General features: G+C 35.8%; 2 protein-coding genes across 6 annotated transcripts; both read right to left on the reverse strand.

Moving 5' to 3' along the window:
- Positions 1-1,797: 1,797 nt before the first annotated feature.
- Positions 1,798-7,489, reverse strand: LOC105183923 (probable E3 ubiquitin-protein ligase RNF144A). 4 transcript variants are annotated; one of them, XM_025301833.1, is made up of 5 exons: positions 7,339-7,489; positions 4,874-5,525; positions 4,606-4,768; positions 4,181-4,503; positions 1,798-4,049 (listed from the first exon to the last, which is right to left on the reverse strand). In XM_025301833.1, exons 2-5 carry the CDS (start codon positions 5,429-5,431, stop codon positions 3,813-3,815), a joined length of 1,281 nt encoding a protein of 426 aa, XP_025157618.1. In that variant the 5' UTR covers positions 5,432-5,525; positions 7,339-7,489; the 3' UTR covers positions 1,798-3,812. The 4 variants fall into 4 exon arrangements, with proteins under 4 accessions (XP_025157618.1, XP_025157617.1, XP_011140665.1 ...); XM_025301832.1 differs by lacking the exon at positions 7,339-7,489 and adding an exon at positions 6,640-6,940; XM_011142363.3 differs by lacking the exon at positions 7,339-7,489 and adding an exon at positions 6,112-6,940 and having other exon boundaries at positions 4,874-5,769.
- An 840-nt stretch (positions 7,490-8,329) lies between these two features.
- wde (Fibronectin-III type domain-containing protein windei) lies at positions 8,330-23,355 on the reverse strand. Of its 2 annotated transcripts, none has more exons than XM_011142366.3 (15): positions 22,845-23,355; positions 17,534-17,857; positions 15,282-15,398; positions 13,882-15,060; positions 12,813-13,171; positions 12,417-12,677; positions 11,944-12,282; positions 11,648-11,792; positions 11,283-11,473; positions 10,869-10,955; positions 10,703-10,763; positions 10,461-10,534; positions 10,122-10,221; positions 9,827-9,996; positions 8,330-9,700 (listed from the first exon to the last, which is right to left on the reverse strand). In XM_011142366.3, the coding sequence occupies exons 2-15, from the start codon at positions 17,793-17,795 to the stop codon at positions 9,605-9,607; spliced, it is 3,441 nt and encodes a 1,146-aa protein (XP_011140668.1). In that variant the 5' UTR covers positions 17,796-17,857; positions 22,845-23,355; the 3' UTR covers positions 8,330-9,604. The 2 variants fall into 2 exon arrangements, with proteins under 2 accessions (XP_011140668.1, XP_011140667.1); XM_011142365.3 differs by lacking the exon at positions 22,845-23,355 and adding an exon at positions 20,896-21,349.
- Positions 23,356-24,249: the final 894 nt, after the last annotated feature.

Consider the following 24,249-nt stretch of genomic DNA (forward strand, 5'->3'; position numbering starts at 1 on the left):
AGCGAAAACGACCGTTGTACACAACCTGGATTTGACACCACATGGACTTTATAATTGTAAAAATATATTTGGGAAATCGTTATATATATATACTTGCATATTTTATAGGTATCTAACGTACCTCTCTCTCTCCAATGCGAATCCTCATTCCGATCAATTTTTATCTTGTTTTTCCCATTATTATACATTCATACAGCAAAATATAAGTATAAAATAAATGAGTCTAAAGACGGATGATGTGTTCTTTTTCATTGATTTCAATACATTTGCAGGCTAAAAATAACTAAGCGGAGTCGAGGGCAGCCGCGATGCAGTGCTCTCTCATCATCGTTCGAACAAAAGAGAATTTAGATGTGATATTCCAACGTAGCCGATAACATTTAAAACAATTAGCATTTACATGAATCTTTTAATATACTAAGTTTAACAGGCAAAAAAAAGAAACAAGAGATTAAAGAAATACAGTTTGAAGAACATCAATTGACAGAAGTTAATGAAAAATTGAAAAACGAAGTGGCGGACTTGCAACGCGAAATAAAATTTATGAAGAAAATCATGAGACGTATTTACGATCTGTAGTATTCTTCGTAAAATTTCATTCCAAATTATTTTGTCCTTTCAATAATATTAAATTTTTCTTATTTAGGTATCTAGTATCATATTGGACGTTTTAGTTACGTGCTACCAACTCCAATAAAGGAAATCATCATGGATTTAATATACATCGGTCAGCTCCCACGAAATGCGAGAATGCACGTGCTCGAAACATGTAAATTGCAAAGTCATACGGTACAATAAACAAAAGCGACAGGCATTTCCTGTCGGATGTATTTTCGTTTCACAGTGCATACAAGCTGCGGAAAGCCTGGAGAAACGAGCACCGATTCTTCTCCGAAAAGATGCAAATTTACAGTCGGCCTAAAAAGAAGACACGGACATTCTGTTCTGTTGCGCTCAATACATATAAAACTGGTTTATTATGCATTTTCAGCAACAGCAGTTCGCTTTTTCTTCCCCCATAAATACAATCTCGCGTCAAAATCTTCGGATAGTCCGCCATCTTTTTTTCGACTGCCTAAAGAAATTACAATTTGTGATGCGGGAACCGAACCAGCTCTCGGCGGGTCTGCACAAGATAAATATCACAGTAGAAGAAAAGTAGAAACGCGGTAAGAGTTCGGCAACTCCAACTCCCACCTCTCACGCCTTCGGCCTTGTCGGACAGGTCTGTTAAATTAACGGGACAGTTTTTAACGTCACGGCATTACCGTTGACACAAAAATCTAACGTACGGCTCACGAAATGATCTCAGGGCGATGTGTTCCGACCGTGAGAAGGGTTCGTAAACTGCTAAACGTATGAAAAGCATCGAGCAGCTATTATCGTTTGAAATCTTGCACATCAGCCGTGTGAGAACTATGGGAATAATTTATGCCGCATTTCTCGATTTTGACGTCATCGTTATCGATCGGTAGACCTTGGATAATTTCTTTCTTTATTTTGCGAAACTTGTGCGATAAAGTGCGTTCATTAATATTTATCGAATCCTTTTTTCGAGAGTTTAATGCTGAATTGTTGAATCTTTTGGATGAACTTTACGCGTCTTCTATTCTTTTTGCACTGTAGCATTCGAAGAAAGAAACAAACATATAAAGAAAGTATATAAAGATACATGTGTGTACATATATATATATATACATACATATATGTGTGTGTGTGTGTGTGCGTGCATACGCACACAGACATACACTTGTTCTCACCATCTTTTATTTCTAACACACGAGTGTACACGCATGCTCAAATGCATAAGTGCATACACGTGCCGACGTGTATGTATACTTTTATTTACATACAATCTTAATAATACAACAAACGAGATATTTTAACAATTGCGACGTAAAATAGTGAAAACCGACCACGCGGTAATTTATGCATATCGTAATGTAATCGTTCGTTCAATTATCTGTACAGCACTGCTCGTGAGAAATGCATAGTTTGTCGAACCTTTAAACATAACGCCATCCTATTTTTAGTCTTAAACATTCATATTATATGTACAAAATACCACATATATTTATTACATATTATATATCTATATTGGATCATTTATAAAGATTCTTATGAAAAATTTAAAGCCAATATTTTTGTAACTACGCATAATTTTATTTAATGTCTGCATTTTCTTAGTGATGACAGGTCACCAAAAAAAAAATGGAAGCAAAAAAGGATTGCTGAAGCAAAAGTATCGCTTTTGAATTTTTCATAAAATATTTTTATAAGCTTATCGAATAACCCAATATATGTATATATATGATTTTTTATCTTCTCGATATCTCTCCATATCATTTATTATCAATAAGAAGTTGTTTTTCGGAAATAACGTATAACTATTGTCCAAAGTCGATTACTCATATTTTTGACCTTTAACAATCTAAATTTCATTTATATGCATAATAGGGTGAATCAGCGCGAATGTAGTTAATACGTTTCTCGCGGTCTTACTTGCTCCAAGTATCGAGTTACTGAGAATATTCTACGGAGTCCTTGTAACAATCACATGGCACATATTGATTGATAGTGTTTTGAATGTCAAGTCTTAGCTGTACGTCACTACAACTCAGTACGTCATATTCAGACGAAAAACGTGTTAAATACATAATGTAACAACGGCATTCTTTCAATTTCATTGATAAAATGCACAATTGTATAAGACATTTCCTCTCTTTCTTTCTTTTCTTCACGTGATACTCATTTTTTATATTCCTTCTAAATTAATGTATACATAATGTACACACGCGAATAAATCACCATCAAAATAAACGTGAAAGCACCCATAAATTAAAAGATAACAAGGGGATAGAATATCGTACAATCTAATACTCCAAGATTCGTTTCTCTCCATGAGAATGTAGAGCTGAGCCTTGCAATAGTTCGACATAGGCACACATATAGATATACACTGTTTTTTAAGATATATTAACTTGATAATATTTACATTTTCATGGGAAGAAAAGGAGAAAGAGAAATAGAGAGAGAGAGAAAGAGAGAGGAGAGAAAGTGCGAGACGCGTGTTTAGTTAGTTTATAATCTAATATTTTAACGTCCCATATAATGAAATAATCAACATGCTATTATCACAACTTTGTAAAGACTCCTTCAAAAAATGATCGAATTCGCATCTGAATAAATGGAAATTAACGAAAACCTGACGGTAATTTACAATACAAATTTGTTGACCCGGAACTCAATTAAAACAGAGACGTAATATGTCCTTCCATGGCAGTACAATAAATCTGATCTACAAAGTTTATAAGAGTTTCTGGAATGTTCCCCTACGTAAGAATTCGTTGAGTATTTGTAAATTATTAGATCTCTTTCAATCACGATTAGTACATATCGTTAAAAAAAGAAAGTCATTAAATGACTATGTAAAGTAAATGTACATCAGAAAAAAAAAATAAATCGTATTACGACTAAACGAATCACCCGCAGTGAACGTTTCTCATTCCCTGTGTTTGAATAGTTTATAAGTAAAATATAAATATATATATGTATATATATATATGCATATAGATATATGTGTATAGATTTAATCACAATATGCTTGACTGAGAAGAGACATGCGTTCTCTTTTTCCAACATTATGTCTATCGACGCAAGGACAGAGTATAGACTTAAGGAAATGCAATGTATATCTATATAAGTTGCCGACCGTGTTGTTACCTCCCATATGTGGAAGTCTAGGAAAAGTGTTCATTTTTAGCTGATAAGGAAATAATTAAGCAAGAATTAGCTGAGAGATTTGGAAGTTCCTATGTCGCCGTATCGCCTTCTTCCTGCTCGAGCCTGGAAGAACCGCAAACGCGACATTTACAACATACGATACAAGGCGCCGCTAATAATAGCAAGGGCGATGCGACGAGTAGAAGTAGGCCAAAACCGGCGAAGATTCCAATAACTTGCGTTCGATGCCATATCACGGACGCGCGTGAGTGGCCTAATTTATTCTTACATGGTCCCTTGTCGTAGTGTCGCAATAGAAAGTCATCCTACAATATCAAGTGTAACAACATTTTAACGACGTTAGTCACGTGCGTATATTTAAACGTGAAGTAAGCATAATGGAAGCATTTGTGTGGAGTGATAATTGTGTACCTTTCAACATGTGAATAATACTCACATCTAGGGATGCTAAGCAATACCAGCAAAACACGTGTTTACATCGTTTACACATCATTTGAGCGCAACCTTCGTCCTTCTCTATCGGCACAGAACACATGGGACAGCATTTAATGTGATCGCTATCGAACGGTATCCCTAATGGGAGATCCGGACAAGGCCCATTGTGCCAAGGCTCTCGACATATAGAACAGAAATCCGTGGAGCAGTTGGGACAGTGTACGGGACCTAAAGGAGTGCCACTTCCACTGTTGCTGTTTATCGAACATATCGTTTCACAACCCGCACGTGGACACCATGCGCGTCCTTTGTCCATAGATACATCTGTGTACGAATCATATTGGTGATATATTCAGCAAATATGTAAACACACTTTTATCTCGCAGAAACATGCAACTTATTAGACACACAAATGTAATCGCTTACCTCTATTCAAACGGAACTTGCAATGTTTCTCCACGAGCTCTGAGCTGACAAGGTTGGAGATCTCCTTCAGGGAAAGTATAGCGCCTTGATCACACTGAGCATCGGGACAACTAATCTCATACGCGCCTTCTTCGATCTCGAATTCTACATAGGCACGCATGCACTAGAAACGATGAAAATATGAAAACATGGACATTTTATCTCTGTGCGTACACACAGCCGAATGTATATCTCCAATGTGATAATAATACAGGTAAGTCTGACTTACATCCTTACAGTAGGAACAACCGCACCCTTCTATCTTAAACGACTTGGAGAGAGACGTGTCGGCAAGACACAGCTTACAAAATATCCGTCCGATTGTTTGTTGGGAGCTAGCTGGAACAAAATTACCAGCGGCCAGACTGTAACGCGAGCTGGAGGCCAATGACAACAAGCTGGAACAACGTGAGCAGACCCTGCTGCGATTGATGGGTCTCCCTTCCAGGGCGGAAGTACTCAATCCCACGGCGGTCTCGCACTTTCTCAGTGCACCCGGGCCCAAACTCATCCAGCTACCACCGCGTGCCTCCAGACTGGCGCTACTCTCAGGCCGTAGAAGAGGCGCGTCCGCCTCTTTGCCCGGCATGGCCCTTTCCGTCAAGGAGAGATTCACCACGCTAGCCTCCTTGCGTATGAGGGGCAGCCTGAACTTGGACTTGTCGATCTTCTTCTGATTAGCAGCCGCGATCTTAGCGGGCGGGTTAACGGACGTGACCGAACTAGTCGCGGCACCCATATCCGTTAGCGGGGCTCGTCGTAAGACGAGCGAGTGTAGACTAGGCATCCCCTGAATATCGCTGCCGGTTACAGACGTGGACTGCGTTCGCCGATCGCCCGGCGGAGAGCTCCCGTCCGCGCCCCTCGACGTTCGCTCACCGCTGACAGTAGGGGAACGCATGAATTTGGATGATCATATGTACATGGCGTATTCACATAGCGTCGCCGTCTTAGTAGCAGTAGCAGTAGCAGTAGCAGTAGCAGTAATAGTAGTAGCAGCAGCAGCAGCAGCCCGTTGTCGCACGCACGCTGATGGATTTTTGCGCCGCTCGTCATAATAATCCTCGTTATTCGTACCTGCTACCTCCTGCACATATCTCCTGCGTGCGCGCGCGCGCGTCGAGGCTGACGAAAACACAAGAGGGCACCTTATCAGACACGTTTCTGTTTCTATAGGTGTAGTCCGCTCGACGCGAAAGCGTCTCCTCCTCGCCGCCCGTCGCCACTCTCGCCGTTCGGTCGACGCTACGTTCTACCGACGGTGATCCAACATCGCGGATCCCCGGGCCGCAACAGCTGATTGCTCTTGCACGATCGGCCGTCGAGAGAGAGAGAGAGAGAGAGAGAGAGAGAGAGAGAGAGAGAGAGAGAGAGAGAGAGAGAGAAAGAGAGAAAGAGAGCGTCGACGTGCGCGAGGCGTATCGTCGCGCGGAGAATGCGAGTGACGTGAGCGAAGGAAAATCGCACCTGATCACCAGTGTGCAAACATGACGACGAACGCCGTGTGTCGTCGTTCTCGTGTCGTGCCGTCGGGATGTAAACACGCTGCGGACATCGTGATGATGCAGCTTTTCCTCTCGTCTATACACACCACTAATGATCGTTCATACACAATCGTTCACCACTTGCTGTCGCTGTCGCTGTCGCCGTCGCCGTTGTCGTCGTCGTCGTCGTCGTCACCGCCGCCACCACCGCCAACGCTTTCACTGTTATTCGTGGCGTACGATGTCCCACTCTATTTCGCCGTGTCAGCTATGTAAGCGCGCGACGATCTCCGGGCAACATTTTCACCTTCGCCGTTGTATACACAACATGTTCACGCACATCCAACACAAGCGCATCGCATTTCATTAATTACCTCCGATCCGACCCGATAGACTGTTCTTCTGTTACTATTGCTGCTGCTGCTGCTGCTGCTGCTGCTGCTGCTGCTGCTGCTGCTGTTGCTGCTGCTGCTTCCGCTTCCGCCCCCGCTTCCTCATTTGCTTTTCTTACCGAGCGCACGATCGTGGCAACGAGATAGAGAGCTGGATATGATCGCGAGAGAGATGTCTTCGCAATTGGCGATGCTATTGTTTTTGTTTTGGCGTAACATTACGACCTGTGCGTGACTCACTTGGAGCATATATACAAAGAATGCTGGGAGAAGGTAGGATGCAGAGTGAGGTAGAAAGCGGAGGCACCAGCGAGCGAACCTACGAAAGCAGCGACTCTCAGAGACGATTAATGACGTTCACGAATGCCCGTCCCGCGACTCGAAGCTTCGTCGTTTTAGTTGCGCTTTCTGCACCTCGCCCGTCTCTCCTCCTCCTCCCTGTCTCTCTCTCTTTTCTCTCTCCTCCTTCTCTCTCTCTCTCTCCCTCTCTCTCTTTACCTGTCTCTATCTCTATCTGTCCAAAGCCAGAATGTAGAAGTTCGTTTTACGAGTGAATTAACAATTTGCAATTGCAACCGTCCAATTAATACTTATTATTATTTTTTAACAATTAGCGGAAGAGAGAGTGCCAATTAGCAGAGAATACAAGTACAATTGCAAGTGCAGCTAAAGGAACGTGCACAATGAGCGCTCGATCAAGGTGATCGCACGTGACATATCGGTCGCATGTAAATTATATGCGTTGTAAAATAATTATCTAAAGCAATCTTTTCGGCACGAGGTAATCGACGACCGAAATGTCGAGTCGATCAATTTACCTTTGTTTGAAATCAATCGAGTTGTCCGGAGATTTACCGGATGGTGCTCTGCGCGATCGATTTCTGCTGCATACTTTTTAGCGTGACACATTTAATGGTGAAGATAATTCTTTCTCTCGTGTGCCAGACTGTCCGTAGCTGAAAAGAATTATATATGCGCGGTCAGAACCTTCGATTACAAGATTAAACATAATTGATACACTACAGATACACTACAGAATATATTGGCACTACATAATTTAGAACTTTAAGTGCCTATTGATTGGTGTCCCCCGAAGTCGAGAGCGAAGAAGGAATCGAGAAAAGAAAAGTGCTATTTAATTTATTAATTTATTTTCATAAATATATAGCTGGGTTCTATAACTTGCATTTCATGAAGCATCACTAGAGGATTCCACTTCTTATTGGTGGCGTTAGTGACGACTAATTAATCGCAACTAGTGACATCGAACGTAATTCTCAAAATTGTTCGTTTCAAATTTTTGTTTCTCGAAGCCATTCGATCTGTCAATATCGATTTTGTTTCGATCGTTTGAATTAAATTTGAATTATCACATCGCGTGGCTACAAACTGCTATTAAATAAATATATCATGTAAATTATAATCTAATATGCACTTATGATAACATTAAAATGGATCTATGATAAATTGATTGGATCTGTACGACAATAAATTCCAATCTACGTTATACTGAAGAGAAGAATAATACAGACGGAGTTTAATGTCGCGAAATTTGCATTTAAGAGGAAATTAGTTCACAAATTTATTGCTCATACAAGTACAAAACAAGACTAATGTTATTATTGTATTGAATCTTTTAAAAAGTCCATGCTTGGGAAATCTTACGGACAAACCCACGAACTTTTAGCAAAAAAAGAAAACCTTTAAATTACATTAAAAAATAGCGAGAAAAGGCTGCGAAAGATAATGATGCGCGTATACGCAGTCATGAATAAAGATATATATGTATATATATATATATTTTTTTTTATACTTACATATAAAAAATTTCGCACCGCATTTTTTTTTCTAAAAATCGACATATACTATTTCCTGGACAACTTGATACCTAACAATACGACAAATAAAACTAAAGCTTATTATAATTCAGTGCATTAACTGATATCTTAAATATGCTTATAAATTATGTAGTACAATTAATGATTTGCAGTACATTAATACAGATTGATATTTACATACGAGCTTGTCTCGACGAGATATCTTGATTTCGCTTACTGCTCTACAATATATCAGTAATTATAAATACGTTCCTGAATTCAAAATTGTATAAAAATTGAGCAAATTATCCAGAATCTAACAGATTACTTGTACAATTAATTGCTGGAAAGTACCAGCATTGAATACCGTCGCGAATTTAAGAGCGAATTAATAATTATACATAGTTAGTACGTCTATATGTAGCTTTCGCAAGCAAAGAACGCGGATATTTTTGCGGAGAATATTCATTCTTATATCGTCGACCGTAATACGCTTCCGTAGTAAGTCTTTGTGTGTAATATTTTCTATCAGTTAAAATTGTTCATAAGCCTGTCAAAATGTTTTGACTAGAATTTTTTGTCCTATGCGCTACGAGCATTTATGAAATATATCATGAACAATGTAAAACAAAGATAGAGATTGAGTGTCAAGACAATTCTATCAATATTCATTAATATATAACTGAGAAATTACAACTGAATGTAAATTTACCGTAACATAAATCGCTTACTTTAGGAGAATATACAAAATCATGTTAAAAAGATATAATAGTAAATGTGCGCAGTTATATAGTTGGAAGCATTTACGGAAATGATATTCGCGCGATTAGCAACTGTTCAATTTGTATTTCGCTCGTGATGATGGCTTGCGTAGAATTTTATCGTTTTGTAAATCGAGCATTAAATTTCTTTTTAATCAATTTTATTCTACTGGTTTAAACACTGTGCACATGGAGATATATTTGTAAAATTTCTACGCCATTATAACAAATATAAAAATATGACATAATAGAAACCTGTATATTGTTTCACTTATTACTTTTCTAAATGAGTTTATTGTTGATCCGAGATTGATATCGTAAAACAAACATTATTCAAGATATTTAAAGAGAATTGAATAAAATATTGTATGCTTGTTGTCAGATAGCAAATATTTATCACAATTTATCACACATCGAATTACGCACGAAAGTACACAAAGAAAAAGAAACTTAAAGAGATGTAATGTGTTTGAATGATATTTCGAAATTTCGTTCTCCTGCCTCTTTTACAAAGAGATATTACCAGGTATACTGTACTGTCCTTTTCTGGAATGTGTATCTACCGCTCTGACTGCGAAATAATAATTATTACCCTCAGAAAACTGCAACAAGAATATTATTATCATAACATACCCAATAAATCAATGAATATAAATGCCGTATATGAAGTAGTTATCTTTCGACCGTGAACTAGTGTCGATAATGCGATCCTATTACGACAGATTTACCTGAGTCAAGGTACATGCCATAGGCAACGGCAGTGCTCTAACATCTCCCACTTTCTTCCACAATGAGGTGCTCGGCGTCACACCTGTGACTTCTTGGTACGCATATAATTGGTAACTAGCAATATCAGCATATTTATCAGTAAGCTGCATGTTCCACGATAATACTATACCTGTAATAGAGTATTGCTGTTATATAAAAGTAGCACTGTACTCCATATTGTAGATGTTCATCAGAAGGAAAAGTTAAACAGATATTAATGTTATCTAGAATTTTAATTAAATAATAGTGACTTACCATTCGGGACTTTAGTCATTTTTAATGACGGAGCAGGCGGTGGAAGCTTCCAGCCAGGAGTTATTCCATAATTTGGAGTATCTGGCAATGGTGCAGGATGCTAAAATAAAAGTAAATCATATAATCATGAACATAACTATGTGTTTAGTATATACATATTTTATATACATTTATATATATATTTTGAGATAAAACATTCAGAATTATTTCTAATACAAAAATTTACATAACTGAAGTTTTATCTCTAAAAAAATTATTAATTATAAAAAGCTTTATTTTAATGAAAATTTCGAAAGCATCGATGCAGAAATTATGCGAACAATTGCTCCTAAAATTTACCTTATTTATCTGTACATTTGATACAGCTGGCGTAGTTAGTACACGTACTGTACCATTTGCAATCGTTGACGTTCCTTTAAAACGAAAGATATATATAGTAAAAATATATATAATAAAAATGATACATACAAATACCATATATCTACATTTTTTTAAAGAAATAGGCATTGATCCTATTCCTTCCAAAGTAAATGTATCTTTTAAAATATTTTGTTAAAAATTTTAATATATAATTTACTAACCTGTCTTGTATGTCATAGTTGGGAACGATGTAGTTACTCTACATGTAGTTATTGGTCGTATCTATAAAAACCCAATTTCTTATTTCAATACGAAACAATAATAAAACCAAGTGACCTTATCATTATTCATATCAAATTGCAACAACTATAAATATTATCAATATACCTGCTGGTTAGCATTCGACGTTATTAATAATTGTCTTGCACCTACACTACTCTGCATTACATATGCTAATCTGGGAGGTGCCCCGTTCTATAAAAAGAAAAAAAAACGATATATAGGATGACCCGTTTTTCCGTATCATTTTATTATGACTTTAAGTCATAATTTTGATTAAGTGATTATTTGACTTTAAGTCATTTTTTCATCATTTATCGTAATTTGCTAATTCTTAGTATTAAATATTTATGCAATCAACTTAAAAAAATTACATTGATCTTGACATTCTCATTGAGAAAAATTCGATTCTGAATTGGCCGAGAAATCTGTGTGATAAAAATCGCTAGATATTTGTATCATTTGTATACTTTGTATATACTTTGTAGTAACGTACATCTGTCTAAATAAGAAAATATTTACCACAATAGTAGCAGTCGGCGTTGATTGGTTGGGCTGTACCAATCTTATACTAGCTGCTTGTGTCGTAATCGCTACGTTTGTCGGTATCGTTTGTATTACTCTTGAGAAGCATTGTACTGGTTTCGTTGTAACAGTCGTTGGCAGCTGTTGCTCGATTAAAGCAGGTGTTGATGCGACAGAAATTTTCGCAGCTGCAATAAAATTCGAGGTTCAACAAACATACAGAAGAGAAAATTAGAGTTTCCATGTTTTTGACTGATATCACGAATTTTACGCATAAATGAAAAGCGTAAACACGCGCCTTTTAACATAGATATACATACAGCAGTGCGAAATGTTATATTTAGGTAAGTGCATAAACTTACATTTATTTTTTTCTTCTTCGTCCGTAAGATCGATAAGATCGTTATTTCTTGATTTAGCACTTATCAAAGCCGTATTTGGACGATTTATTTGATTCGAGATCTTACCATTTAGAACGTAAGCTTGTGATTGTACCTGTTGCTGTGGCTACCAAATTCAGGTGATTAAATATAGCGAAACAAAACAAATGTTGATTATAGAGTTTTAATACAATAAGCTCAAGCGTTTTTTGAAAATTTAATGTTAAACTACTGTGATAGAACGTGACTTAAAGGACTTCAAATATCATTGTGCTTACCATATTTCCTGTTAAGATTTGTTGGATGGTGCTAGTTTGACTAGGTAGCGTTAAAGTTTGTTGCGTGTCCAAAGGTTTGGCGACAACCAACGCCGCCGGTGTCACAGTGGAAATAAGAGGCGAAGTTTGTGTCGAACTTTGCGAAATCGTGGGAGTAGAAGGGGTCATGGACACTTCAGATCGCCGAGGTGATCTTATCTTAATTCCGCGTCTTGGACTTGAAGAAGCCGTACTGTTATTTGACTCAGAAACCGGAGTACTGACACTGGTCGTCGGAGTGTTCGCGATCTTTTGCTGGGAGGTTTGTTGTATTTGTCGTAAATTCTGCATTCCGTGTTCCTATTGAGTAGAAACATTCAATTGACATTAGACACAAATAAAATTGCAAATGAATGCGAAAAAAAATACTCGAGCTTCGAAACCTCCTTGAAAATTACGATCATTAATCGGAATATATGGCTATTTATAAATACCGTTACAAAATTGACTTGTAGGCCCACGGATCTGTTGATTTTTATAGGCGTGACAACTTTGTCAGGGTTTATACGGCGATCTGCTGCATTGCGATTCAGAACCATTTCAAAATCCTTGACTTGTTTCATCAGTTGCTGCAGCTTTAGTCGCGTTGATTCCTGATTCTTTTCCGATAAACGAGCTTGTTCTCGAAGCAGACCAATTTCACTACGCATTGTCATTGTCTCGACAATTTTTTGGATGAGCAGTTCTTCCAGTTGCTTAGGAAAGTAGCGAAAATTATATAAACGGTGTATAAACAATCGTTATTTTTTTGTTTGAATTAATTGGGTTTTACTTAAGTGTGATGATATACTGTTTAAAATTATCTAATCTTTATATAAACGTCTTTTTACCTCCTGCGTAAGCTTTGGTAGTTTTTCTTTTATATTCCTCTGACAGAATTTCTCGACGAAGGTGAGTTTCGTGATATTTTTTGTGGTATTGACCTTTTCAGATTTGGCATTCATTTTCGCCTTCTTAACAGTACCATTGAAGACAACACTTTCTTCATAATCTGGACAATTACGTTTCAATGAAACGGATGACGCAGAAGATATTTTCTGATTCAATTTATAGCTTGATGCTATAATTGATTCTTCGCTGTCACTGTCGCTATCGATAGAATCACTGTCGCTATCGAGGTACTTTTTCCTAATCATCTTCTCCGCGTTCTTCGCACTTTTTCGTTTCTGTCGTCCATTGCTCTTTATTTCTGTAATAATAAAATACAAAACATACATATATTAAATTTTTAATTCCGGATATATCGGTATAGTGTAATTCTTGTGAGATAGAAAATTAAGAAATATAATTAAGAAATATTAAATTTTTTTAAATTACTTTTCATTATTTACGATTATATACGTTGTAAAAGAATATAACCGTAAGAATATAATAAAAATTAGCTTAGTTGCTAATAGTCAATATTATTGCGCTGCATAACGGGCGCAGTGAAATTGTTGACTTTAGAACTAAGCTCCGAGTTAAATGGTTAAAATATAAGAATTATGAGCGAATTATAACAAACATACTAAAATCAATCAGAATATTTCATACATAACAGCAAGAGAAATTTTAGAGATAATGTTTTGCAAAATCTTTATCTCTTTGGAAAAATTTAGTCAATGTCTATAAAATTAAATAATATTAAAACTAAATAATTTCTAATAATTTATAATCCTGTTATATTTTTATGCATCACAAATACTTATAAATGTCGAAGTACCTTATCATAATACTCAGTCCTCAAACCTTTTTGTGCAAAACAAATGTCGCTTTATGAGACACATATATAAATAGATTTGTATTAAACGTTACAGATTATGGGCTAAAGATCATGTTTTATTTTTCATTTTCCTTTTCGTTTTAATCCTTTATTATAGGTATTGATAGAATTTCATATTTTCATAAAATATTCCCTACCTTGTGTATCTTCTTCAATGGTATAATCTTGTGTTATATTGGTATCTGACATTTCTCTTTTCTTAAATCGTTTCCTTTTTTGTACATTTGTGTTAATCTCATTCTCATTATTATTTTTTTTGTTAATTGATTCTTGTGAGACGAGTTTTGTCAATATAGAATTCTTATTTGTTATTTCGTTTATAAGTTTTTTAACATTACAGTCTTCTTTCGTTATTTCCGTCTTCTCTGTTATATTAGATGAATCATCCTGATTTTCTGCTAACGTAGTACTCATTTCTCGATTCACGGATTGCATCTTTGGTGTATTTGCATTTTGAGTTATATTTTCGTGTTCTAAGTTTTCCATCTTACTTTTACGTTTAGAATACTTAAAAGATGAAGACGTATTGAATTTATCGGATCTAATCGTATCTGCAGAACTATCGGATCTGATTGCATCTGTCGAATTGTCGTCATTATTAATCTCGGTTAATGGACGGTTCAGAGTAATAACTTCTTCTTCTACTACATTGTCATTTAATATTGTTGAATTATCATTGTCAGAATTAATCGTAGTTGTAGATGATTTTTCATTATTACAAATCTTAATTTGAACAGAATTTATGTCTTTGTCTGTAGTATCTAAGTTGTTAGAGTTGCAGGTATCTGCAGAATTTGTTTTGTTACATATGTTGTCTGTTTCTTTTAGTTTACCTTCACTGTCGTCCGTTATCTCTGCATGTTGACAACCATTTATCTCTGCAGGATTCTCGACAGATAGATGATCATTCTCTAATATATTTTCTGATGCTTCTTTCTTATGTACATTGCTCACTTCGGTAGTTATTAAATCTTTATCTTCAATAGAATTAAAAGTACGTTTTATTACGCTGTCTTCTCTTTCAAGATTGTTATCTAATGCTTTATCTTCAACGGTACTTTTATCATCATCGATTGCGACGTCATCGACGTGATTCAATTGCATTTTATTTTTTATATTATTGGTAACTTGGGAAATTTCTTGGTCATGACAGTCACTTTTTATATTGTCACGTATATTAAACGTGCATTTGTCACTATACTTATTAGCAGTTACAGCTGTATCATTCTCCAAATTATATACACTATTTTGCGTTGATTTATTTTCTGATGTAAATTCATCAGAGGATAATGCTGAATTTTCCGGAACATTTATTGCTGTAACAAATTTTGGTGAAGTGGACGATTTCTTCTTTGTATCTTGGAATTGGGAAGTAATTCATGCAATATGTATCATATATAACTAAAGCGATTATGAATAAAATTCAAAACCTTTCCTCTATATTTTACATGTACACATGTAACACATGTCACATAAAATAATGTAATATAATGCTCAATTATGATTTACATAAATTCATCAGTTATAAAAATATTACCTGAATTAGGCGCCTCTTTCAGTGTTAGTTCTTCAGCGACAGACTTAGCTGCTTCTTCCACAACCTGTTGTGGATCAACACTTGAATTTTCTTCTGTAATTATATCTTTAGATGGTTCTGTAAACAAAATGTTAATATCTATATGCATGTGCTACGAAAGGATCAAATACCTCAATAGGTAAAAAAATTTTATTTCATTCAAATTTTTTTACAAAAATGTATTTTTACATTCAATATCTTATTTCTAAATTAGAATAACCTCTTTATATATATATATATATATATATATACACTCTGGATTATATCATATTAAAATGATCACAAAACAATATATACCTGCAGTGTGCCAGTTAAATAATGAAACTATTACAAGAAAACAAATATACATATTCCAAAATTTTTATCATGAAACATTTATCTCTGAGATAGTGCCTTCCCCACTTTACGCGATGTTGAATTCTTTTATGCATATTTTTAAACACGCGCTAAAATTACTGTGTTGAAACATCTTTTAGTTATCTAATCACACTGCGTCGGATGTCGCTAATGTCGCCGAAATTTATTTCTTTTTTAGGGCATGATTTATTTTCGGGAGTAGAAAACATTTATCGATGCAAAATCTACCAAATAGAATAAAACGAATAATGTATCGCATGAGTTGATCCGGAAGTAAGAAACTGACTTGCATTCTGACAATGCACAGTAGACGGATGTGCATCGTGCAACAGTATTCAGCTGTTACTTCGAAACTGCTTATTCCTGATGTAGCGCATGCGCTCATAGAAACATTTCATTATTTCTAAATAATAGTATTTGTACACTGTAGTGCTTTCGGGTACAAATTCCAGATGTATAATTTCCCATTTGCGATTCAAAGAAAGTGCATTGTTTCGGCATACAATTTGTACAATCTGACTTTCTTGCTAGAGAGAATCCGTTACGCACCACTCCATGTTTCTTTCACACACAATCACATTGAAAACAACAAATTTCATCACTAGGCACAATTTTCTATAATTAAGTTATGACGTTGACTAAAAAAGCTGATGAAATAGCGACATCACGCATCTCAGTGTATTTCTTGTTCAGACAAATTTCGAAGAGACTCCTTTGTGTGAGTCTCTTTCAAAGATTTGGCCCCGGCCGTCTATTTGCCGAATCTAAGAAGTTCAGTGGACAGCACAATGCCTATTCGCTCGCTGTGCATCACAATCACACGAGCTTTCTTCACGTTTTCATTGGATTGAGCAGAAACCGGTCAGTCTGGGCGGTATTTATCCTTCAGTGATTTGCTACCTTTCAGGAAACGCCCATCCCATCAAACGGAGTACAAACAGCTCAGATAATCACAGTTTTTTATATGTTGGTATATTTTTCATGCCGGAAATATTGTCACGCATAAAAATGTTATTATTTAATGGTGGTAAAATTAAAAATATTAAAAGTATACACTCACAAAATACAGATCATCGGAAAGAGTACATTTTAGCGGTCATAATTATAATTAAATATTCTGTTAAACTCTATACAGAGTGTTTATTAGTTTCATTATTTAACAGGCACACACACATACAATATATATACAGGGTGTCCCAAAAGTAACCCACCCTCATAACTCTTCAGTATTGAAATTTCAAGGAAAATGATCTGAACAAAAGTTGTAGGGGTTTAAATGACTTACTGACTTTTGGAAATTTCAAAATCATCAAATTAACAAAAATCAAAGCGCTATTGTAACAATATATTCTTAAGACTAAATAAAATAAAAAAGTCTAGTAACATTTTTTCTTCCGACAAATAGTTAGCGAGATATCGTAAGTTAAATATTGAAAAAGTTATCAAGTTTTCCTCAAATATCTCAACAAATATTAGACAAATAAAAAAATGTTTTAAACAAAAGTTGTTCAAATTAACTAGTAGGAAAAAATAGTGTCATAAAAAATAAGGGTTCCCATTTTAAAAACGTAAGTTGACCTTCAAATGACCTTGAAAATAGAGATCAAGGTCAAAATCAAGGTCATCATAAGGTAACTCACTTAAATCCCTATAACTTTTATTCAGATCATTTTCCTTGAAACTTCAATACTAAAGAATTATTAGGATGGTCCGTTACTTTTGGGACACCCTGTGTGTATATATATATATATATATACATATACATATATACATATACATATATATATATATTTAAAAAATCTAGAAATTGTTTAATAATGCTCTCGACATTATACCTCGAAATTATGATTACATACCGATATTCTTATTTGGCGATTTAAATTCCGAAATATTAGTATAGTTTTTCGTAATATCTTCTTGTTCAGCATCCTCGTCGTCAGATAATCTTAATCGCAAACTGTCATCGGACAATACATCTTCATCTTCACCATCCTCTTCTACGCCAAATAAAAGTTCATCTTTCTCCTTCGACAATTCATCAGTATCAGTCTCATTAATGCACGAGACTGTAGAATTAGATTTTGTATTATGCACTGATTGATTTTGTACAGCTTCCATTATGATGAAATTGTACAATAAAATCTCACTTCCTTTAACTTGTCAATTAAATGTTTTCCAATCTATAAGTAAATAAAAACTACTTTTAAAATCAATACGCACGCACAAATAATTGCAATCAAACTGAAACGTGTAGTAATTATGTAATCATACAATTTTATTTGACACATGAAATGTTGCATTTATGCTACATGCGTTATCATACAATTATATGTTAAAAGGTAAAGTGGAGTTTACGACAGAAATGATATAAGACAAGCATATTTTTTGACGGCGAGTGTCTACCGATAATAGCCAATTAGCCAGAAGACGAATAATAACGAAAGAGAAAAACACGAAAGAAAAAGCGGCGTTAAAACTTTGTTCAATGGCGCCGAAAATGGACGTGTTTAAAATTATCCCCACCTCCCCCCACTCTCCTTCACAATGCACATACATTCAACATTTCCTATCTTTCCTTCCTCTGAGAATGTTCGTTTCTTTCGCGATATGGCATTATTTTTTACTTAACGTCTCAAAAACTCTTTTTATCGTCCTTGATTTGTGCGGCGATCAATCCGTAGGGATTACCTATACAACGGAAAACATCCCTACCGTCCTTCGACGCCTATTGTACACACACACAAGTGCGCGCGCGTGCCTCTCATTCTGGATCGATGCCCACCGCACGAGGTCACCACTTTGTTGGATGTCTGTTCGACGCATAAGTTTGACGTGTCCGGACTAGAACCGAGTAGTTTTCTGCGCTCGTGAGCCTCGGACGAAAACGAATGTGTACGGATTGTTGCGCAAATTATCTGCGGACGTGGAGTAGCATGGATCGGGCCCCTTTATTAACAGCTCAAAGGCCCGCTGGCCCATTGGCACATCGAGGCAAAAGATGGCGGTCTGAGGATGCATTCTTCATGACAGTTGTGACGGCGTATCTCTCACGTTCGGAGCCGTTTATCTTTTACATTTCCAAGCTCGTTGGCTTGTCATTCTTAACATTCCTCGCATTAACGTCATCGACATATGAATTGATCGTGATGTATACTCGACCTCTACGAGAAACCCGAGAAATCTCATTCGTCGCTGTTCGCGATTTTGGAGATGTGGTCACTTTGAAAAATCGTGTCGTTTAAAAAAAAGAGGATAAAAAAGAAACGTTTCACGTTATCATATCGTCGAAAATGTTTGCGGGGATCGAGAACGCACGGGATTCGTTCACGAGGGAATGTAACCGCTCCATTCGTCGACGGAAGAATCACGAAGTTACGAAACGAATAGCGGCACTCGGATCGCAAATTACAGAACAGCTGCAGACGTCACGTGTATCAGTATCAGCGTTTTCTTGCGAGTCGCGGGATCTTCAAATATCGCGAACGTGAATTAAAGGTACCGCGCGAACCGCATGATCTCGGTATATGTCGTCGACAGGACGGGTTTGCGCATCGAGCGCGAGGTATACTGCGTTTAGGCCCCGACATTCGTCCCGAAGATGGCCGAGCGCTTACGAAGCATCGGAAAATGCCGGCACAAACTGACGTCGCGATTCGTTGAGCGACCGCAGGAACCTTTGTTCCCTCCAACGGACACAGATCCAGAATCATATCGGCGATCATTATCCGTAAAAGATCCCACACATCCGTTCGTCCGTTCGGAGGGGTGTCAAAATTCACTGACGATACAGTCCATGACTGCTCCTTCCCTTTTTTAGCCACTGTAATCGTTTCCCTTGACTTTCAATTTTCCAGGCTCTTCGTTCCGTTTTGGATTATAATTTTGCATGAATATAAAATAGACGTTTGACTGGCGATAAAGTACGTCTTATCGATCGTGTCAGCTTCTCCTGTGCCTAGTTGCGCGTCTGTATGATTATTTTGTATTACGGTGCAGTTATTCATCCGTATGTGTATGGTACGGCCCTTGTTTAAATCGGGCCCAATCGATTAATTTCGATTTGTTAGTGATATTCAATATCATATTCACTTGTTCATACGGCTTACTCTCGTAGTACATATAAAATCCTTATATCTTGCGGATTTTATTGAGCGGCTGATGAACAGCACTCCCCTCCCTTTTTGCTCGATGCACCAATAGCAGGCTCTGTGTGCGCCAAAGCAGCAATAACTGTCACTATAGTGGGAGAAATGGCGCAACTCTCTTTGTCGAGTATTGCAAAACGATCGATTCGTTGCTTTGCTTCGATCTTAAATCCAGTACTCGGCGGCAGCGATATGGATTCTTCACTTTCGATCTCGAGAAACAGTTGAGCAAAACGCGATTTTCCTTTCGTTGTCTATCAATATATTCATGCCTGTACTAATTCTATATATTATTGAAGTCGATGTATACATATATAAAAAGATATTTTCATCTTGACCTTCAACAAGACTAAAGTTTTAAGTGATGTCAATAAAGGAGTTGATGTCAATAAAACAATGTACAATTTTAATTGAGATGTCGATTTTTAATTATGTGAACAATAGATAATTCACTTCGCATATTTAATTTCGGATTAATTAAAGATAATTATTTAAAAGAAATATATATATATATATATATAAGTATACGCTATTATCGGTAAATTGTTTGAATCCATAAAACAGTTTCATTGTCGCAACTGTGTTAGATTACATCCTATTAGATTAAGTCGCGAATAAAAATTAAGTAAAAGATTAAAAGCAATTTGCGTGATGTCGTTGACAACAATTATCATTTCTTTCCTGTCTCGTGAAAAACTGTTCTCTGTCAAAGTACACAAAAGAGAAGAAAACTGATAGATTAACAAGTTAAAAATTTGCGAGTATCTTCCTTCAAATTATTATTTACTGACAAAATTATAAAAATAATATGTGTAATTATATTTAAAAAATTCGTGTGAAATAAAAAAAATACAAAGTGTCTATCATTCGATATGAAGGTGGCGCCTCTGGCTCAAATATTTTCAACACTAACCTTTAAGTCCAACCTAACCTAACCTAATTTGTAAATAATTATGAGTTTGTTAATTTTTTGTACTCCTACTGACGATTATTAGACCTCTGGTTACGGCCTTGCTGCTACTTCACATTCCGAACAACCTTTCCTTGGCAAAAAAACCAATAAAACTATTTACCTGCAACTATATTTTGTGCGTTTTGCCAGGAGACACGACGTTCCAACACTCACAGTCGTCATAGGTGAAAAGCTCGCGAAAAAAATAATACAAGCATCTGCCATTTTTTGAAATTTCGGACAGGAGTTTTTGAACTGTACGGGTTTTAAAGTTTTGCCGATATAATGAATCGTGGCAACGGTCGCGGCTCTCGGTGAATCGCGTGCACAGTTATATTTTTCGTTTACTCTGAGCGTCAGTACGGTGCGAGAAGTGAGCGGTTACTAATACAAAGATGCGTGTGCGATATAGACTGGTTCAGTCTAACCATGGCCAGTGATTGGAGGAACGCTTGAAGTAGTTACGGTTCTCGTAACTCCGAAACTACAAACTAATAGTTTGAAATACATAAACGTAAATATTCGTCCTTTTCCATTTTCTCGTAAACTTTCCTTCTGTAGCAATTTCGGGCAATGATATTACATATCATAATAGAAAAAAAAATTTGACAAAAACCGCGATCTTGTCAAAATTGTTATGATTCTGAATCATTTATTAAAATATATGTGATAATTATACAAAATATATATAAGACAAATGATTCAAGAAACAACTAATTATTAAATAGTGCTTAAAAAGTCACAATCTAATTGCAGCAAATTAATAAATATAATAAAAAATTTTGAATTATTAACATTTATTAAAAATTTAAAGATATGAAAAAAGTGTAAAATGTGCTTAACAATAGTTTTCTAGATAACCCGATTTGAACAAGTAGCGCCATCTATTGCTATTTTTAGTTTAATGAGATAAAACTGACAATGTGTCATATGATATTATTAAATTCCGCGAAATTATTTTCTGTCTTATCACGTATATATACTTTTGTTTTAATCTTTTTGAAAATTCCGGTGACACATTAATAGATTTTAATTTTTATGTATGCTTTGTTTCAAGCATAAAAAATCTTGTAAAATTGAAAATAAAAAAATTATTATATGTATCAATATCTACAAACATTTATAAAAATGTAATTTGTTTTAGAAAAATCAATAAATTCCGTCTTACTTGTATATGAATATGTACGTGAAAATATAATTGTAAATTTACGACAAAACACAATTTGCCCTATATTTGTATTTATAATTTAAAGGAACCAATAATTTTATACTAAATTTTATACTAAATGTATTCGAATCGATTGGTCGTATCTCGCTCTTACGTCATTATGTTACCGACCAGCGACAAACATATAATTTAATATATTTAATTACAATGATCTTGGAAAACAATGGAGATGAATTAAGCAATAATATTGTTCGGTAGTAATTGGTTAGATTTAGCTATAAAGCAAAACAAACTATATAATATGACTATAAATTCACGGAATTGCGAATGTGTGTTATTGATTTCTGATACTAGTCTGCGATACGTAACAAGCGAGAATTGCATTTCATGCACAATAAAAAATGTATTATTGATTCCAAATAAATGAAACTACGCAGCAGCATATAGTTTAGAAGAAATAACAACAAAATGGCGTAGAATATCTAAAATGGAGTCTTATTACATTAAAGCATCTCTATAGTAGCAGTACATTCACGCGAAAATTTGGGCCTTAAGTCCCAATTTTGAGATATTTTGTGCGTCATATAATCAATTGCGTCGTATTTTTCGAAAAAGTGAGGTAAGGTTAGTTACGTATAGCTAAGTTAGGTTAGGTTAGGTTAAAATGGCTTCATTAGTAAACAACAAAACTTAAATTCAGAGATACATCATATTCGATAAATCTCCAAAATACCAATATATTGACAATTCTTAAATGGAAAAGTATTTTTCATAATAAGTACCGTATAACAATTCCGACGAAATGATTGTTGATACTAACGATTGGGGACCTATGTGAAGATTGCTTGTGTGGACCCCAGCCCATATAAGACTATTATGAAGGTATCAATTGATAAACTTACGTCACGATATTGTGCAGAAAGTGTTAAAGCAGTGCTGCATACATTCCTCGGTGCGTGAAAACAGGTTATATTTACGAATAATGTTCGAGAAAGAACGGAGATATCTTACGTTTTGGTACCCCACCAACGAGTAACTGCAACATCGCAAACTAAACAAGTGAATCGTGCAGCGTTGCCACTTTTACCGTCCGTACGTCCCACCTCTTTCGTTGTGTCATATCAACTTCGAAAACAGAAATAAAATTACGAGAAGTCGAGGAGACATAACTAGCCCAAAGCTTACAGGAGACGAGATAATGAAGTGAAAGTTATTACAACTCACAAATTGTTGGTATAACGAGCATATGTAAAAGTTATCGACGTACCAATTGTGTCTATACGTAACCTCGCTCGCTGCGCATGCGCCGTTACGCCTAAATTCCCGACTAATAATTTTAGCACAACCGCATTTGTCTTTTTCTCTCTTTTCTTTTAACGAGTAGTTTATATCGCGAGTATTCTTCCCGTTGCTATTAACGCATAAGCTGCCGATATATATGAACTGGTTGTTAATATAAATTTCGTAAATACGATAAGATTAATGCACAGAGATCGCATAGTGATGGACTCAAGAATCATCGAATCACTTCTCAGGTATGAAACAAAAGCAACAGTTCATTTGGACTATTGTTTGAAATTTAAAACTCTGGGAAATTCTGGGAATCCGTTGAAATGCTTCCAACGTCTCGAATATGTAGAGCATTTCAGAAAATGTCAACTATCAGCACAATATTATCACATGTAACTCTGTGATGATCACATCACGTACGTATGTGATATAATCACGTACATCCATTATCAACATATGTAAATATTCAAGACTTTCACGATTTGTTAAATGTTTCGTTTTTCCGCGTTTTTTTTCGCATAATTACTAAGAATTTTCAATTTTTAATAATATTCAATATTATCCAAATCGCTGTACGAAATTGAGTTGTTTGCAATGGTTTCAAAACAAAACTAAAAGATATTCATTGTTAGCATCGTCACGTTGTGCTGTATACTTATCGCGTACAATGCATTATTAAGCAGAAGTCATAGTAACTACTTACGAAATGTATTGACATAGTACTACCAATTGACACCGGCAAAGGGGCGCTTCGCGGTTAAGCTGCTATCCATGTTGTGAAACATATACAACGATACAACCTGTCTCATTGCTATTCTCCGATTCTTATGAAAAACCCAGTGAACTTCGAAACCGTCGCTCGTTAGCATTTTGTTTTTTTGTCACGGTTAGTAGTAGTAGTAGTATAGTCGCTGTTTCGTGTTGTGAATCGTCTCGTCATTGCATCTGCGATGTAAGTATTTCTGTTGCCCTTCAACGAAATTGTTGTATATGTATGTACGTATGAATTATGTATAA

The sequence above is a fragment of the Harpegnathos saltator genome, unplaced genomic scaffold, assembly GCF_003227715.2.
Source record: "Harpegnathos saltator strain DR-91 unplaced genomic scaffold, Hsal_v8.6 scaffold45, whole genome shotgun sequence".
In the NCBI taxonomy this organism is placed as follows: Eukaryota; Metazoa; Arthropoda; class Insecta; order Hymenoptera; family Formicidae; genus Harpegnathos; species Harpegnathos saltator.

Coding starts and splice junctions, on each gene's coding strand:
- LOC105183923 (XM_011142363.3), bottom strand. CDS start 5,545: ATGCGTTCCCCTACTGTCAGCGGTGAGCGAACGTCGAGGGGCGCGGAC. Junction 4,769..4,873: donor GTTGTTCCTACTGTAAGGAT/GTAAGTCAGACT, acceptor CATCGTTTCTAG/TGCATGCGTGCCTATGTAGA. Junction 4,050..4,180: donor ATTGCTTAGCATCCCTAGAT/GTGAGTATTATT, acceptor TTGATATTGTAG/GATGACTTTCTATTGCGACA.
- wde (XM_011142366.3), bottom strand. CDS start 17,795: ATGGAAGCTGTACAAAATCAATCAGTGCATAATACAAAATCTAATTCT. Junction 13,172..13,881: donor CATTGAAGAAGATACACAAG/GTAGGGAATATT, acceptor TTATTATTACAG/AAATAAAGAGCAATGGACGA. Junction 11,474..11,647: donor CGAAGAAGAAAAAAATAAAT/GTAAGTTTATGC, acceptor ATTTTATTGCAG/CTGCGAAAATTTCTGTCGCA.